Source organism: Camelus ferus, chromosome 21 (assembly GCF_009834535.1).
Source record: "Camelus ferus isolate YT-003-E chromosome 21, BCGSAC_Cfer_1.0, whole genome shotgun sequence".
Taxonomy (NCBI): domain Eukaryota; kingdom Metazoa; phylum Chordata; class Mammalia; order Artiodactyla; family Camelidae; genus Camelus; species Camelus ferus.
Window position 1 is genome coordinate 4,094,712 of NC_045716.1, and position 14,645 is coordinate 4,109,356.

The following is a 14,645-nucleotide window of genomic DNA, read 5'->3' on the forward strand; positions in this document are numbered from 1 at the left end:
AGGTTGCTTCTATGTTTTGGCTATTGTAAATAATGCTGCTATGAACATTGGGGTACATGTATCTTTTCAAAATAGAGTCTTTTCTGGTAATATGCCCATGAGTGGGATTGCTGGATCATTTGGTAAGTCTGTTTTTAGTTTTTAAGGAACCTCCATACTGTTCTTAGTGGCTACACCAGTTTACATTTATACTAACAGTATAGAAGGGTTCCCTTTTCTTCACACACTCTCCAGCATTTATTATTTGTAGACTTTTTGATAATGGCCATTGTGACTGGTGTGAGGTGATACCTCATAGTAGTTTTGGTTTGCATTTCTCTTATAATTAGGGATGTTGAACATCTTTTCATGTTCCTGTTGGCCATCTGGATGTCTTCTTTGGAGAAATATCTGTTTAGGTCTCCTGCCTATTTTTTGATTGGGTTGCTTAGACTGATCTAGCTTTTTTTTTTTTTGATGCAATTTTAAAAGGGATTGTATTTTTACTTTGTCTTTCTGGTATTCCCTTCTTAGTGTAAAGAAATGCAACATATTTCTGTCTGTTAATCTAGTATCCTGCTACCTTGCTGAATTTGTTTATCAGCTCTACTAGCTTTTGTGTGGCGTCCTTAGGGTTTTCTATATAAAGTATCATATAATGGCAATTTTACCTCTTCCCTTCCAATTTGAATACCTTTTATTTCTTTTTCTTTTCTGAGTGCTGTGGCTAGAACATCTAATACTGTGCTGAACAGAAGTGGTGAAAGTGGCATCCTTGTCTTGTTCTAGGCTTTTAGCTTTTCACTGTTGACTATTATGTTGGCTATGGATTTGTCATAAATAGCTTTTATTATGCTGAGATGTGTCTCCTCTGTACCTACTTCAGTGAGAGTTTTTATCATGAATGGATGTTGAATTTTATCAGTTGCTTTTTTGCATCTATTGAGATGATTATGTGGTTTTTGTCTTTTCTTTTGTTGATGTGGTGCATTACATTGATTGATTTGCATATGTTGAACCATCCTTGAGTCCCTGGGATGAATCCGAATTGATCATGGTGTATGATCCTTTTTATGTGTTGTTGGGAGTGAATCTTAATTTTCATGTAGATATTCTATCTCAGCTTCTAAAATATTGATGGTTTATATTCATATCAAAAATTATATAAAGATTATATATAGACATGTATAAAATAAAGATTATATTCACACACACACACACATACAGCTGATCCTTGAACAAGGCAGAAGTTAATCCAAATGTGGCTTATGGCTGGCCCTGCATATCCAGGGTTCCTCTGCATTTGCAGATTCAACCAACACAGAATGTGGAGTACTGTAATATTTACTATCGAAAAATATCCATATATAAGTCACACAGTTCAAACCCACATCAAGGGTCAACTGTATATAAAGGTTATACAAAAAAGAATCAGTAATGGACTTTGAACATTGTATTTGGCATACGAGATAGAAGGTTGGAAATCATAGTCAAATGAGATCAGCGAGATGACCTCATTGTTTCCTAGCACTGTATTTAGACGGACTAGTAATCCTTTACCTTTCAGGTTGACAGTTTCTGGCCGTACATCCAACAATAAATTAGGAACTTAAATTCCTACAAAGAAGTAGCGTTCACCAGCAGTACTGCTGAATTTTCTAAGACGTGCAGTGCAGGCTTTCATCCTAAAAAGACTGACTCCTAAGGAGCTTCACAGTGGCTTTTTGGTGAATTTGCCATAGGTCGGTGTCCATTCTTCAGTCTCAAAGATCTAAATAAAAGACAAATGGATAAGCAGACCCTCAGAGACAAAGTAGCAATAAAAAAATTTATCTGAAATTGAGGTGTAAACTAAATGGCTTATTTATTTACCAAAGGGGCTGTATCTTTATATATGATCCAAGTGCTTTGATACCCTGGGTGCCCTTAGTCTGAGTATTCAGGAACCCAGAAAGATAAATTAATTAGTCAGTTGACCATTTGTGAACATTAAATAAAGTGAGAGAAAGGGAATTGTTTTTAGAGTTGCTTTAGCCAAAGTTCTAATGATGCCTTTTGAACAAACTGTCTCCCAGCAGAGAAATTCCTCAGAATGTTTCTTTGCCTCCGATTGTTTCTCTTGAGCAGTATTCAAAATTGACTTCACTTTTTCTTCCCCCTACGGCTCATTGCTAACCATACCTCCTACTGATGGTAGTTGTCTTGTTTTGTTTTGTTTTTTTTAACTTTTTTTATTGGTTTATAATCATTTTACAATGTTGTGTCAAATTCCAGTGTAGAGTACAGTTTTTCAGTTATACATGAACATATATATATTCATTGTCACATTTTTTTCTCTGTGAGCTACCATAAGATCTTGTATATATTTCCCTGTGCTATACAGTATAATCTTGTTTATCTATTCTACAATTTTGAAATCCCAGTCAATCTCTTCCCACCCCCCGCCCCCTTGGCAACCACAAGTTTGTATTCTATGTCTGTGAGTCTATTTCTGTTTTGTATTTATGCTTTGTTTGTTTTTTTTTTTGGATTCCACATATGAGCAATCTCATATGGTATTTTTCTTTCTCTTTCTGGCTTACTTCACTTAGAATGACATTCTCCAGGAGCATCCATGTTGCTGCAAATGGCATTATGTTGTCGGTTTTTATGGCTGAGTAGTATTCCATTGTATAAATATACCACTTCTTTATCCAGTCACCTGTTGATGGACATTTAGGCTGTTTCCATGTCTTGGCTATTGTAAATAATGCTGCTATGAACATTGGGGTGCAGGTGTCATCCTGAAGTAGGATTCCTTCTGGATATATGCCCAGGAGCGGGATTCCTGGGTCATATGGTAAGTATATTCCTAGTCTTTTGAGGAATCTCCATACTGTTTTCCACAGTGCCTGCACCAAACTGCATTCCCACCAGCAGTGTAGGAGGGTTCCCTTTTCTCCACATCTCTCCACATTTTTCATTTGTGGACTTTTGAATGATGGCCATTCTGACTGGTGTGAGGTGATACCTCATTGTAATTTTGATTTGCATTTCTCTGATAATTAGTGACATGGAGCATTTTTTCTGTGCCTATTGATCATTGTATGTCTCCCTTGGAGAATTGCTTGTTTAGGTCTTCTGCCCATTTTTGGATTGGGTTGTTTATTTTTTTCTTATTGAGTCGTATAAGCTGCTTATATATTCTGGAGATCAAGCCTTTGTCGGTTTCACTTGCAAAAATTTTTTCCCATTCTGTAGGTTGTCTTTTTGTTTTACTTATGGTTTCCTTTGCTGTGCAGAAGCTTGTAAGTTTCATTAGGTCCCATTTGTTTATTCTTGCTTTTATTTCTTCTAGGAGAAAAATTTTGAGATGTATGTCAGATAATGTTTTGCCTATATTTTCCTCTAGGAGGTTTATTGTATATTGTCTTATGTTTAAGTCTTTGATCCATTTTGAGTTGATTTTTGTGTATGGTGTAAGGGAGTGTTCTAGCTTCATTGTTTTACATGCTGCTTGTCTTGTTTTTTTGTTTTTGTTCTTTAAGACATGTGAAGGTTGGTATCTGAATTAAGTAGTAGCTCTTTAAGTTTTTGTAGGAGACATTCTTTTCTCATTAGTAGCTTTTATTTAGTTTAACTTTAGGAGGACAGTTTTACTCCAAGTTTTGGAAGGTGGGATAACTATTTTGTTTTCTAGATAATTTGTTACTTAACATTTGTTACTTACATTATATGCAGTGTGCCGAGAAGCTTCTTTCTGATCTGTTGTCCGGCTTATCCCTTTAACCTTATCTCCCAGCACCCTGCCATACCAGTTGCTTGCAGTTCCCCTGAACACCTGTTTTTGCTAATGCTTTTCCTTTTCTTTCTGTTCTTCAGAATCCTTCAATAACGTAGCTGGGTTGTCAGTTTATCCTTCAAGGCTAAGTTGTAATGTCAGCTCTCAATGATGCCTTCTTTGATCATCCTTTGTTGAGTGGCCCACACCTTGCTTTGGGCCTCTACTTTAGAATATTGGGTTAGAGCAGTGATATGCTAAAAAATCTTTGCTAATGTAGTTCCTAAGAGAATTTTGGAAGACTGTGTTCCCTTTTACATTTTTAGATAACATCTAAAATTTTTATTTAAAAGTTTACATAATTGTAAAGAGCATAATTTCTGGCATTTTATTAATGGAATTTTAAAATAAACAGATTACTATTCTAGATGTATCCAATGGAATCTAAATACTACAATAATATATTTTTTAAAATACATGAACATATTACCATTGAGGGAAACTGGGAAAATAGTACCAGCTCTCTATATTATTTCATATAACTGCATATGAATCTTCAAGTGTCTTGAAATAGAAAGTTTAAATAAAATAAATAAAATTCTGACCTTGATTTAAAAAATATATTAACAAGGTCTTTAATAGTTAGAAATTTTACATCATTTCTTTTTCTCCTTTCATTCAACTTCTCCCACACAATCTTGTTTTAAAGCAGTATATGTGTAGTCTTAGCACAGTATCAGTTCTCTGCAACAAAAATATGTATATAAGTTGGAATTGTTAAAATTTTAATTTTCTGTGATGCAGAAGCTTTAAGCATTAAATTTTTCTCATTTGAATTATTACTTCTATACAGTTGATCAACATTATTACACCTTGTGTTAAATAATTATTAAACATAGTAAAATTTTATTGGAAGTGTGTCTTACCAAGATGGATGATGCTTTTAAAAATAGTTTAACAGATGAATATTATTCTTTATTAGAATGAGACAGAGATCAGCAGCCAGTCTTTTTTGTTTTGTTTATTTCACCTTGTCCATCCTCTGACCTTAGTTACAGGAGTCTCCCCAACACCAATTTTTCATCAAAATTGTCCCTTTGTTTGGTACTTTGGATAATTTTATATCTTGGGGAAGTACCACTTGGGGTTAATTTTTTTCCCAGACCTTTTCTGGCACAGTGGACCCTTGAACAACATGAGTTTGAACTGTGCAGATTCACTGATCTGTGGATTTTTTCACAAAATATGTGCTTGTTACTACACAGTCTGCAGCTGGTTGAATCCTCGGATGTGGAACCCCAGATACAGTGGACTGACTGCAAAGTTATAGGCAGGTTTTTGACTCTGCGGATGGTTGGCACCCCAACCCCCGTGTTGCTCAAGGATCAACTATATGTTAAACAGAGTACTTTTAAACAAAAGGATAACAAGTTTAATTAATAGTCATTTGCTAAATCTTAGTGAAGTCTTTTGGTTATACTTCCTAGAAGTATTACCAGAGAATGGAGAGAGGTGTATGCTTTTCTTTTATGAACTAGGAGAATGGCTGAGCAGGGGAATGCTGAAAAGGGAAACGGTGATGACGTGTTTACCACAGGAACCTTTTCAGGTAGATTAGTTGAGGAAAGAATGTGTTTATTTAGAGTTGAGCTGAAATTGGTTCTTTTCTTATTTTCCATACCTGCACATTCCCTTAAAGGTCTTTTTTTTACTCCTCGAGCCCACAGGTATACATTCCTTGTTTTGAGGAATTAGTGGCATTTGCTTATATTTGTGTAGGCATTGGCTTGCTCTTCTTCGTGTTTTCATTCATTCAGTGAGTAATTTTTCATTGTCTGTTTATTGGAGTACTGTTTTTGTATCTGATTACCAGTTGCTTGATAAATGTATGAATTGAATTGAACTGTTTACTGAATATGTCTATTAGATCGTTAGATTTCTGAGCTACTCGCATGAATGTGTTTTTTAATTTTATGAGGTAGATGGAAAGCAGTTAAATGGACTTTAGGTAGCTTGCCATGAAATCTAACTATCTGAAATATTCTTTTGATAGGAAAATGTAATCTTTGTAGAAAGTGGTGCAGATAGCATTTTTGGGAGTGGGCAAGGATCTCTTCTTCCTATGGTTGATGAAAGACAACCATACTTAAATATCCTTCTCTTTCACAAGTGTGTGCCCTCATATTTCAAAAGAATTTCAATGAAAGCCAGTGATTTCCTTCATTCAGATATATACTTTCTGTCAATTTTAGAAAATATGGAGTAATTTAAAGAGAGTCTTTCTGTCTTCTGCTAGGGATAATGTGGGACATTATGAAAAATGAAAACCTCGTGATCATCTATAGAGAATGGATATGATAATTTTATCACTCACATTCAACAGAGAGAAAGAAAGGTAACTGGGTAAGAATCATAAGAAAAGGGAGGAAAAAGTGAGAAGATGTAGGAGGGCACTGGACATTTATTAAGGCTCTGTGATATTTGGTGTTTGAATTCCATTTGCACGTGTTTCATTTAAGTATGGATACACAGAAAAATTGCTCATGAAAGACTGTATTAATGAGATATTTAGAGGGAAAAAGATAATTTGGGTTGTATATTGTACATAATCTTTAGGCAGCAAGAAAGGAAATAACGGAAAGATATTACTCTAGATGTTTCTCCATTTTGGCCACCAGGTGGTGGCATTGTATAAAGACAGCTTGGTTGCTGGCAAGTGAAACAGTCAAAACTTGAAATCGGAGTAGATAACTGTACTTAACAACTAGGCCCAAGAGCATCACTTAATTTTTTTTATTATTAGTTACTCAGCTTTGTAGCACATTTGTGGTGATTTTGACTTTTCTTTTGATATTTAATTTACATTGTGTACTCTTCCCTGAAGTATTTTATAAATATCTCTATGTGCCTAAAATATTTAGCAATGATGAGCTGCAATTGATAAGCAGGTATCCAGATGAAAAAATGCCCCTGACTTCCAAAAAAATTTACTTATGAAAACAAAATAATTGATATAAATGATAAGTGTCAAAAACTGAAAAACATATTAAGCAGTATAAACATTTAAATAAGTTTGTACTGTACTTCATCTTACTGCTCATGGCATAGGTATAATGCACCTTTGGAATTAAGGAAGAAGAACCACTTAGAAGGTCCTCTCATCTTTGAGTAACCCTTATGTGTTACTGGTTTGGGTAACCTACCTCCCAAGGATCCCCCATACTTTCCTTTCTGTACCCTACCACCAACTACCCACTATTTTCAAAGTCAAAACAATTGGTGAGTAGTGTATTTTTTATTATTGCTTAAAATGTCACAGTACTGTCTCTCACAGCTGAAGTTGCTGCCTCTTGAATTGGAAGGGTCTCTGTTACTGGATTGAAGGAAAATAAGTCCCTCTTATTCCCAAGTCAGAATGCTGAATGCCCTTTTTCACAGAAAGTGCATTCAGCACTTTAAATATAGCTAGAGTAGGGTTATATGTAGCCTTAATTTTAAAACTGAGACTTCTCCTTTCTGGGGCTTTGGCCTCAGACTTCTCTCTTTTCTTTCAAAGTAGGTGATCTAGAAAAGCATTTTTTTCTTCTGCAAATGAATATTTTCAAGAGACCATGTATTTTTTTTTTTAGCATAACTTTTTTCCTGGAAACCTACCTCATTTTCTTCAGCTTGAAGCAGGCTGTTTCTCATTTGTTTTCTGATAGGCCTTTTTAAAGATCCAGCTTTACCTTATTTAATGGTTATAGATTTTTATCATTTCAACCATACTGTACATGTATTGAATGTAAAGTTTCTTGCTTTTCCTTGATATCTGTTATCAAAAGAATCTTGCCCAGTGCCTTGCATGTAGTAGGTACTCAATTAAATACATTGAATGCATAAGAAAAGCTTAGATGATTAATGCCAAAGTAGTGTATTTTAAGTTAGTTACCTCTGAATGGAAATAACTTTTTATGAAAAGGGTATACAGTATTTAAATTGGCTCTTAAGGTAGAAGGACTCCTGTGGCCAGGTGCTTTAATTTCTGATGAATGGAAGCTATGGCCTTACCAGACTAGTTATAGTTATAATTTTTGTAACTCAAATTGCATTCTTTTATGCCTGTTTAGAAAATGCAGTCCACATACAGAACAGTTTCATTGTTAATATTCCAAATTACTGATCCTTTTGGGATTCATTGCTCCTTTTGAGAATCACACTGAAGCTACCTCCTCATCCCCCCTCCACCAACACACTTTAAAAAAATGCATTTGCACAGATAATTCTGTGTACTGTTTTAGAGAACTCGTAGACCTCATGTTAAGAACTTCTGCTTTAGACTCTGGAATAAACTACAGCTTGCTCGTTGAGATGCAGCCTGATGTAATAGAAAAATGTGCTATATACAGAATCAGTTGATCTGAGTGAGACCTGGCTCTTGCTCTACCTTTGATAAGTGCAATACCATTTGATGGGTCACATAACCTCTTTTTACCTGTGAGCGAGGAAGTATCTATGGAGTGAAACTGTTGGATAAGAGTAAATGAATTAGTTCATTGACATACTTAGAATAGTGCTGGGTACGTAGTATGCTTCCCAGGTTTTGTTCCCAGTCTTTGTTTCTATTATCTCATGAAAGATTTCTGGATTTTGTCTTTCCCTTAAGAAAATTACTTCGGGAGACACACACACACACACGCACACACACACGCACACGCATGCACGCACGCACGCACATACATACATACATACATACATACATATACAGATATAGATATACACACACACACATTTTTAACCTGAATAGCAATCGACTTACCATTCTGTTATTCTGTAAGAGAATAAGAGTAAGCTATGTCCTCATCTTTTGATACCTCTGAACAGGCAATAGTAAATGACCTTCTCACTGCAGTGCTGCATTAGAAAATTCCGAGTCAGAGGATATATGTGCCTGTCAGTGTGTAAAAGTAACTGGAGAGAGAAAGAGCACTGAGCAAATCTCCCCGAGATTTATGTTATTGTACTAGTGTAACTTGTTAAAGCAGATGAAGCTTTTCTCTGTAATTATAGTTGCTAAGCACTTCAGTCTTTTCAGAGGTTGGAGGTATTATGTCTTACTGAAAATCCATAATTGTTCATGTAAAATTCTTTATAAAACAGATTCTGTTAATGTTTGCAGCAAACAGGTTGTACCAAAAATATGTATCTTTTATGTATTACCTAGTAAGTAAGACACTTTTTTTTTCTTTTACTCTAATTAGGGAAGAAGACAAAAACATATTTGATTACTGCAGGGAAAACAACATTGACCATATAACCAAGGTCATCAAATCGAAAAACGTGGATGTGAATATGAAAGATGAAGAGGTAAGAAAAATGTGCCCTGTTAAATATTTTCTTATGTTTTATTGTTCTGCCTCAGTGCTTTTCTTTCTTAATGGCAGGCCTATGAACTACAACTCAAACTACAGTATGGTTAAGAATATGTCAGAATATCTGGGCGGGGGAGTATTTAGCTCAGTGGTAGAGTGTGTGCCTAGCGTGCATGAAGTCCCGAGTTCAATCCCCAGTACACTAAAATAAACAGACAAACAAACAAACCTAATTACCCCCCCAAATTAAAAAAAAAAAGTATATCAGAATATCTAAATGAGATAGTGCTACCCATTTAAGATACTCTCTGTGTCCGTATCTATTATATTTCTTTCTATTGTAGAAGTAACTAGCTGAAACTTGCAGCAGGAAAATAACTTATATTTTGTTCATGTTAAAGAATGAGACTATTAACATAATATGTGAAATCCATAGGTAATATAAAAATATTTATAAATACCATCAGTGTCTTCCATCATTATACCTTAAACAGGTATATTGTCCTTTGCCCAGTAACTATATTTCTAGAAAACTGTGTCAGAATTTTGGTAAATCCTATCATTTAAATGCAGGCCCACTATTTAAAGGGTTCCTATGCTAAATCATTTTGTAAAGTATATTGTTTCTTAATTTATTTGTTTTGTGAATAAAGCTAACCACATGTTGAGCTTAAACCTGTCCCTGAATTATAGTTGTTAAAAAATCACTTTTAATCACTTCTCAATTTTTTATAATGCAGTAAAGATGATTGAAATGACCAAAAGGTGGCAACTGTTAGGAAGAGGACATGCAGTGATCATAGGTGATGTGTGGAGTAGATAAATAATCAACTTACATATTAACTGAGAGCTCTCTATACAGGTTAGCCCTTAATATTATCTCACTTTTAGGCAACATCCTTCCCGTAATATATTGGCAGTGACATCTGGAACTGAAAATGTAAGACTATAATTCTGTAGTAAAGGAGCACCAGTAATACCATAAATAACGAAACAGAGCCAAGAAAGACGTAGCTAGACAAAAGTAGAAGCCAGATTGTGAAACAGTAACACTGGGTCTTCTGATTCCAACTGGAGTTCTTTACTTGCCTTTCAGGACGAGAATACATTTTATTTTAGTAAATCAGGCATGACTGCTTCCCTTGATTTTATTGTTGTTTTTAAATTTTTGTGCTCATGAGTTAAGATTTTTATAAAATTAATACATGTAGATAGTTCAAAGAAAATTGAATAGTAGTACACATAAGCCTTACAAGAAAAAACGTACTCCCTTACCTGCATCCTTCTCACGTTTGATTCTAGCTCCCTTGAGACAGAAACTTTCGATTATTTTAGTTGTTTCTTTTGCAGTTTACCTACATAATACCTTCTAAATAATTAAAGGTAAAATAATTACCTTCTAAATAATATACTTGCATCTTTTGATTTACCAGCACTAAACATTATTGATTTTCTTCTGTATTATGTTAGGATTTAGCAATTTCACTCATCTTCCTCCCTCCCTCCCCCCACCCTCTTAACATAGTTATATCACGGCTTTTAGTTTCATCTTTCTGATTAAATCTCTCTTGAATCAATGCCTTTATTATTGTTATTATATAATTACAGTATAATGTAAGTAATAATGTGATATAGTCAATTATAATACAGTTATAATGTAATTATGTTATTATTATGACCATGTAAATGTTGTTTGTTGCTAAGCTATGGACTGTACTATGTGCATCAGTCAGTTTTTGCTGTAGCAAAAAAAATAAGAAAATCCAAATTTCAATGGCTAACAACTGCATTTATTTCTTGCTCATATTTCAAAAGGTTTTGAGTCAGTTGAGTCTCTGCTGGGCTCTGCTAACCTTGTTTGGGCTCAGTTCATCTTGATTTCATGTCTTCTCATTCTGAGATCCAGTCCCAATGAATAGACACTATACGGGCAGACAATAAAGGCAGACAGAACCAGACCCCACAAATACATTTAAAGCTTTGCTTGGATATGGCATGTGTCACATCTTCTTAATTCCTTTGTTTGAAACAAGTCACAAGGCCAAGCCCCTGGTCAGTATAGTAGGAAGTCTGCTCTGGTTATAGGGAAGCAAGGAAAGGGTGGGAAGGAATGAATAAATTATATATAATATAACTGATATACCATTTTGTTTTTCTTAAGGTTAATAATGGCTTCTTTTTTGTTTTTATATTTTCTTGGTCTTCTATATTCCTGTTGTTAATTCTTTCCTCAAATTGCCCGATAGAAGTCTTCTCAGCACAGTCAAGTGCATCAGATAATCAATCCCATACCATTTTTTTTAAGCGCTATTTCTTCTGGAACCCTCTTTCCTTTTCATCTCTAATCTGGATTGGTTGCTCTCTAGGCGTCTCCAGTAAGCGTTATTCTGGGTTACGCTTTACCACTATGCTGGGAATTCCCTTCCTCTTTCTCCTGGATTCTCCTCTTTTGGGCATCCCAGGTCTTCACCTTTTATTGTTTACTTCTCTGTTTTGATGGGCCGTCTCCTCCAATATCTTCCTCTTTTATTTGACCCCTGCCCACACTCATATATAGTCTCCCCCATTATTAACATCATTCATCAGAATGGTATACTTTAAAAAAAAAACGAAAAACCAAGGGTGAACTTACACTGATATATCATAACCACCCAAAGTCCATAATTTACCTCAGAATTCACTCTTGGTGGTGTACATTCTGTGGATTTGGACAAATGTATAATGAAATATTCATCATTATAATGTCATACAGAGTATTTTTACTGCCCTAAATATCCTGCATGCTCTGCATATTCATAACCTTGCTCCCCTGGCAACCAGGGGTCTTTTTATTGTCTCCATAGTTTTGCCTTTTCCAGAATGTCATATAATTGGACTCATACATATGTAGCCTTTTCAGATTGACTTCTTTCACTTAGTAATATGCATTTAGGATTCCTCCATGTCTTTTCATGGTTTGATAGCTCATTTCTTTATAGTGCTAAATAATGTTCCATTGTCTGGATGTAGCACAGTTTATTTATTGATTCACCTACTGAAGGACTTCTTGGTTGCTTCTGAGTTTTGGCAGTTATAAATAAAGCTCCTATAAACATGCATGTGCAGGTTTTGTGTGGGATGTGGATGTAAGTTTTCATCTCCTTTGGGCAAATAACAGGGAGTACCATTGCTAGATTTTATGGTAAGAGAATGTTTAGTTTTATAAGAAACCTCCAAACTGTCTTCCAAAATGGCTGTACCATTTTGCATTTCTACCATCTGCAAATGATGCTCTGTTGTTAGGTGCATACACATTAAGGATTGTTACGTCTTCTTGAAGAATTGACCTCTTTATCATTATGTAATGCCCTTCTTTATCTCTCATAGCTTTCCTTACTTTGAAGTCAGCTCTGACTAAAATTAATATAACTATCCCTGCTTTCCTTTATTGTGTTAGCATGGTATATTTTTCTCTATCCATTTGCTTTTAATCTGTATGTGTCTGTATATCTAAAGTAGGTTTCTCATAGACAGCATATCGTTGGGTTGTGTTTTTGATCCACTCTGACAATGTCTTTTAATCGTTGCATTTAGGCCATTGACATTCAAAGTGATCACTGATACAGTTGGATTAATATCTATCATGTTTGTTATTGTTTTCTATTTGTTGCCCTTGTTCTTTGTTTCTGTTTTTGTCTTCAGCTTTTTCTCTGCCTTTTGCGGTTTTAATTGAGCATTTTATACGATTCTGTTTTCTCTCCTTTCTTATCATTATCAGTGAGGCTTTTTTTTTTTTAACCTTTTATACTAGTGGTTGCCCCAGAGTAAGCAATATACATTTACAACTACATCTAAGTCTACTTTCAAATAACATGATACTATTTCATGGGTATTGTGAGTACCTTATACTAACAAAATAATCCTAATTCCTCCCTCCTGTCGCTTGTATCATTGCTGTCACTCATTTCACTTATATATGAGCATACATAAGCATATATACACACATACTATATATGTGTGTATACACATACACACAATAAATAATACATAAGCATGTATAATCAAATACATTGTTGCTATTATTTTGAACAAACTGTTATCTTAGATCAGTTAAGAATAAGAAAAATAAAAGTTTTTTATTATACCTGTAAGTATCCCTTCTTTACTCATTCTTTCTTTATGTAGATCTATTTTTGGACCTAAATTATTTTCCTTTTCACTAAAGAACTTTTAACATTTCTCGCAAGGCAGGTCTACTGGCAATAAATTTCCTCCGTAGCTGTTTGAGAAAGTCTTTATTTCTCCTTCACTTTTTTTAAAATTGAAGTACAGTCAGTTACAATGTGTCAGTTTCTGGTGTACAGCACAATGTCCCAGTCATGTCTTCTTTGCTTTTAAAGGATAATTTCTCAGGATACAGAATTCTAGGTTGACAGTTTTTTTTTTTTTCTCAACAGTTTAGCTACGGCACTTTACTCTCCTCTTGCTTGCGTGGTTTCTGAGAAGAAGTCTGATATAATTCTTATCGTTTCTCTATAAGCAATGTGTTTTTTTCCTCTGGCTTTCAGGATTTTTCCTTATGTTTGATTTTCTGTAATTTGAAAGTGATATGCCCAGGTGTAGTTTTGGGGGCATTTTTCTTGTGTGGTGTTCTCTGAGCTGCCTGGATCTGTGACTTTGGTGTCTGGCATTAATTCGAGGAAGTTCAGTCATCATTTCAGATATTTCTTCTGTTCTTTTCTCTGTTTCTTTTCCATCTGGTATCTGTGTCATGCATATGTTATACCTTTTGTAATTGTGCCATAGTCCTTGGATATTCTTTTCTGGGTTTTAAGGGTTTTTGGTTTTTGTTGCTGCTGTTTTTAGTTTTTGTTTTCTTTTCTTTTCAGTTTTTGAGGATTCTGTTGATACATCTTCTAGCTCAGAGTCTTTCCTCAGCCATGTGTAGTCTACTAAAAGACCCATCACTGGCATTCTTTCTTTCTGTTAGTGTTTTTTATACCCAGCATTTCTTTTTGGTTCTTTATTAGAATTTCCATTGCTCTGCTCACATTGTTCATCTATTCTTGCATGCTGCCTACTTTATCTGTTAGAGCCCTTAAGCATATTAATCATAAGTGTTTTAAATTCCCAACCTGATAATTCCAGCATCCCTGACCTGTTTCATTCTGATGCTTATTCTCTCTTCAAATTGTGGTTCTTTGCCTTTTGACTTGCCTTGTAATTTTTACTGAGAGCTGGACATAATGTACCAGACAAAAGGAACTGCTATAAATAGGCCCTTAGTAATGTGGTGGTGAGCTGTCAGGCAGAGAAAGTGTTCTATGGTCCTATGATTAGGTCTTAGTCTTTTAGTCAGCCTCTGGCTCTGGACCATGAATCTCACAAGTGTTTCTCAGGGTTTCTTTCTGCCCCTTTAGTTGGGACAGAATGGCTAGGGTGGGCTGGAATTGAGTATTTCCCTTCCCCCAGGTCAGTTAGACTCTGCTAATACCTCAACAGGTTCGGCACCGGTTAAACAGTTTCCCCTGAAGGCAGACCTTGTTAAGAACAGAGTGCTCTGGTGTATTTCAGAA

At 35.0% G+C, this 14,645-nt stretch overlaps 1 protein-coding gene across 1 annotated transcript in view; it reads left to right on the forward strand.

Moving 5' to 3' along the window:
• The window catches only part of ACBD6 (acyl-CoA binding domain containing 6), a 158,758-nt gene that overhangs the window by 64,084 nt on the left and 80,029 nt on the right, over positions 1 to 14,645 (forward strand). Inside the window, exon 5 of the mRNA XM_032463616.1 lies at positions 8,980 to 9,085. Within this exon, the coding sequence (XP_032319507.1) occupies positions 8,980 to 9,085 (106 nt within the window). The remainder of the gene's footprint in view (positions 1 to 8,979; positions 9,086 to 14,645) is intronic.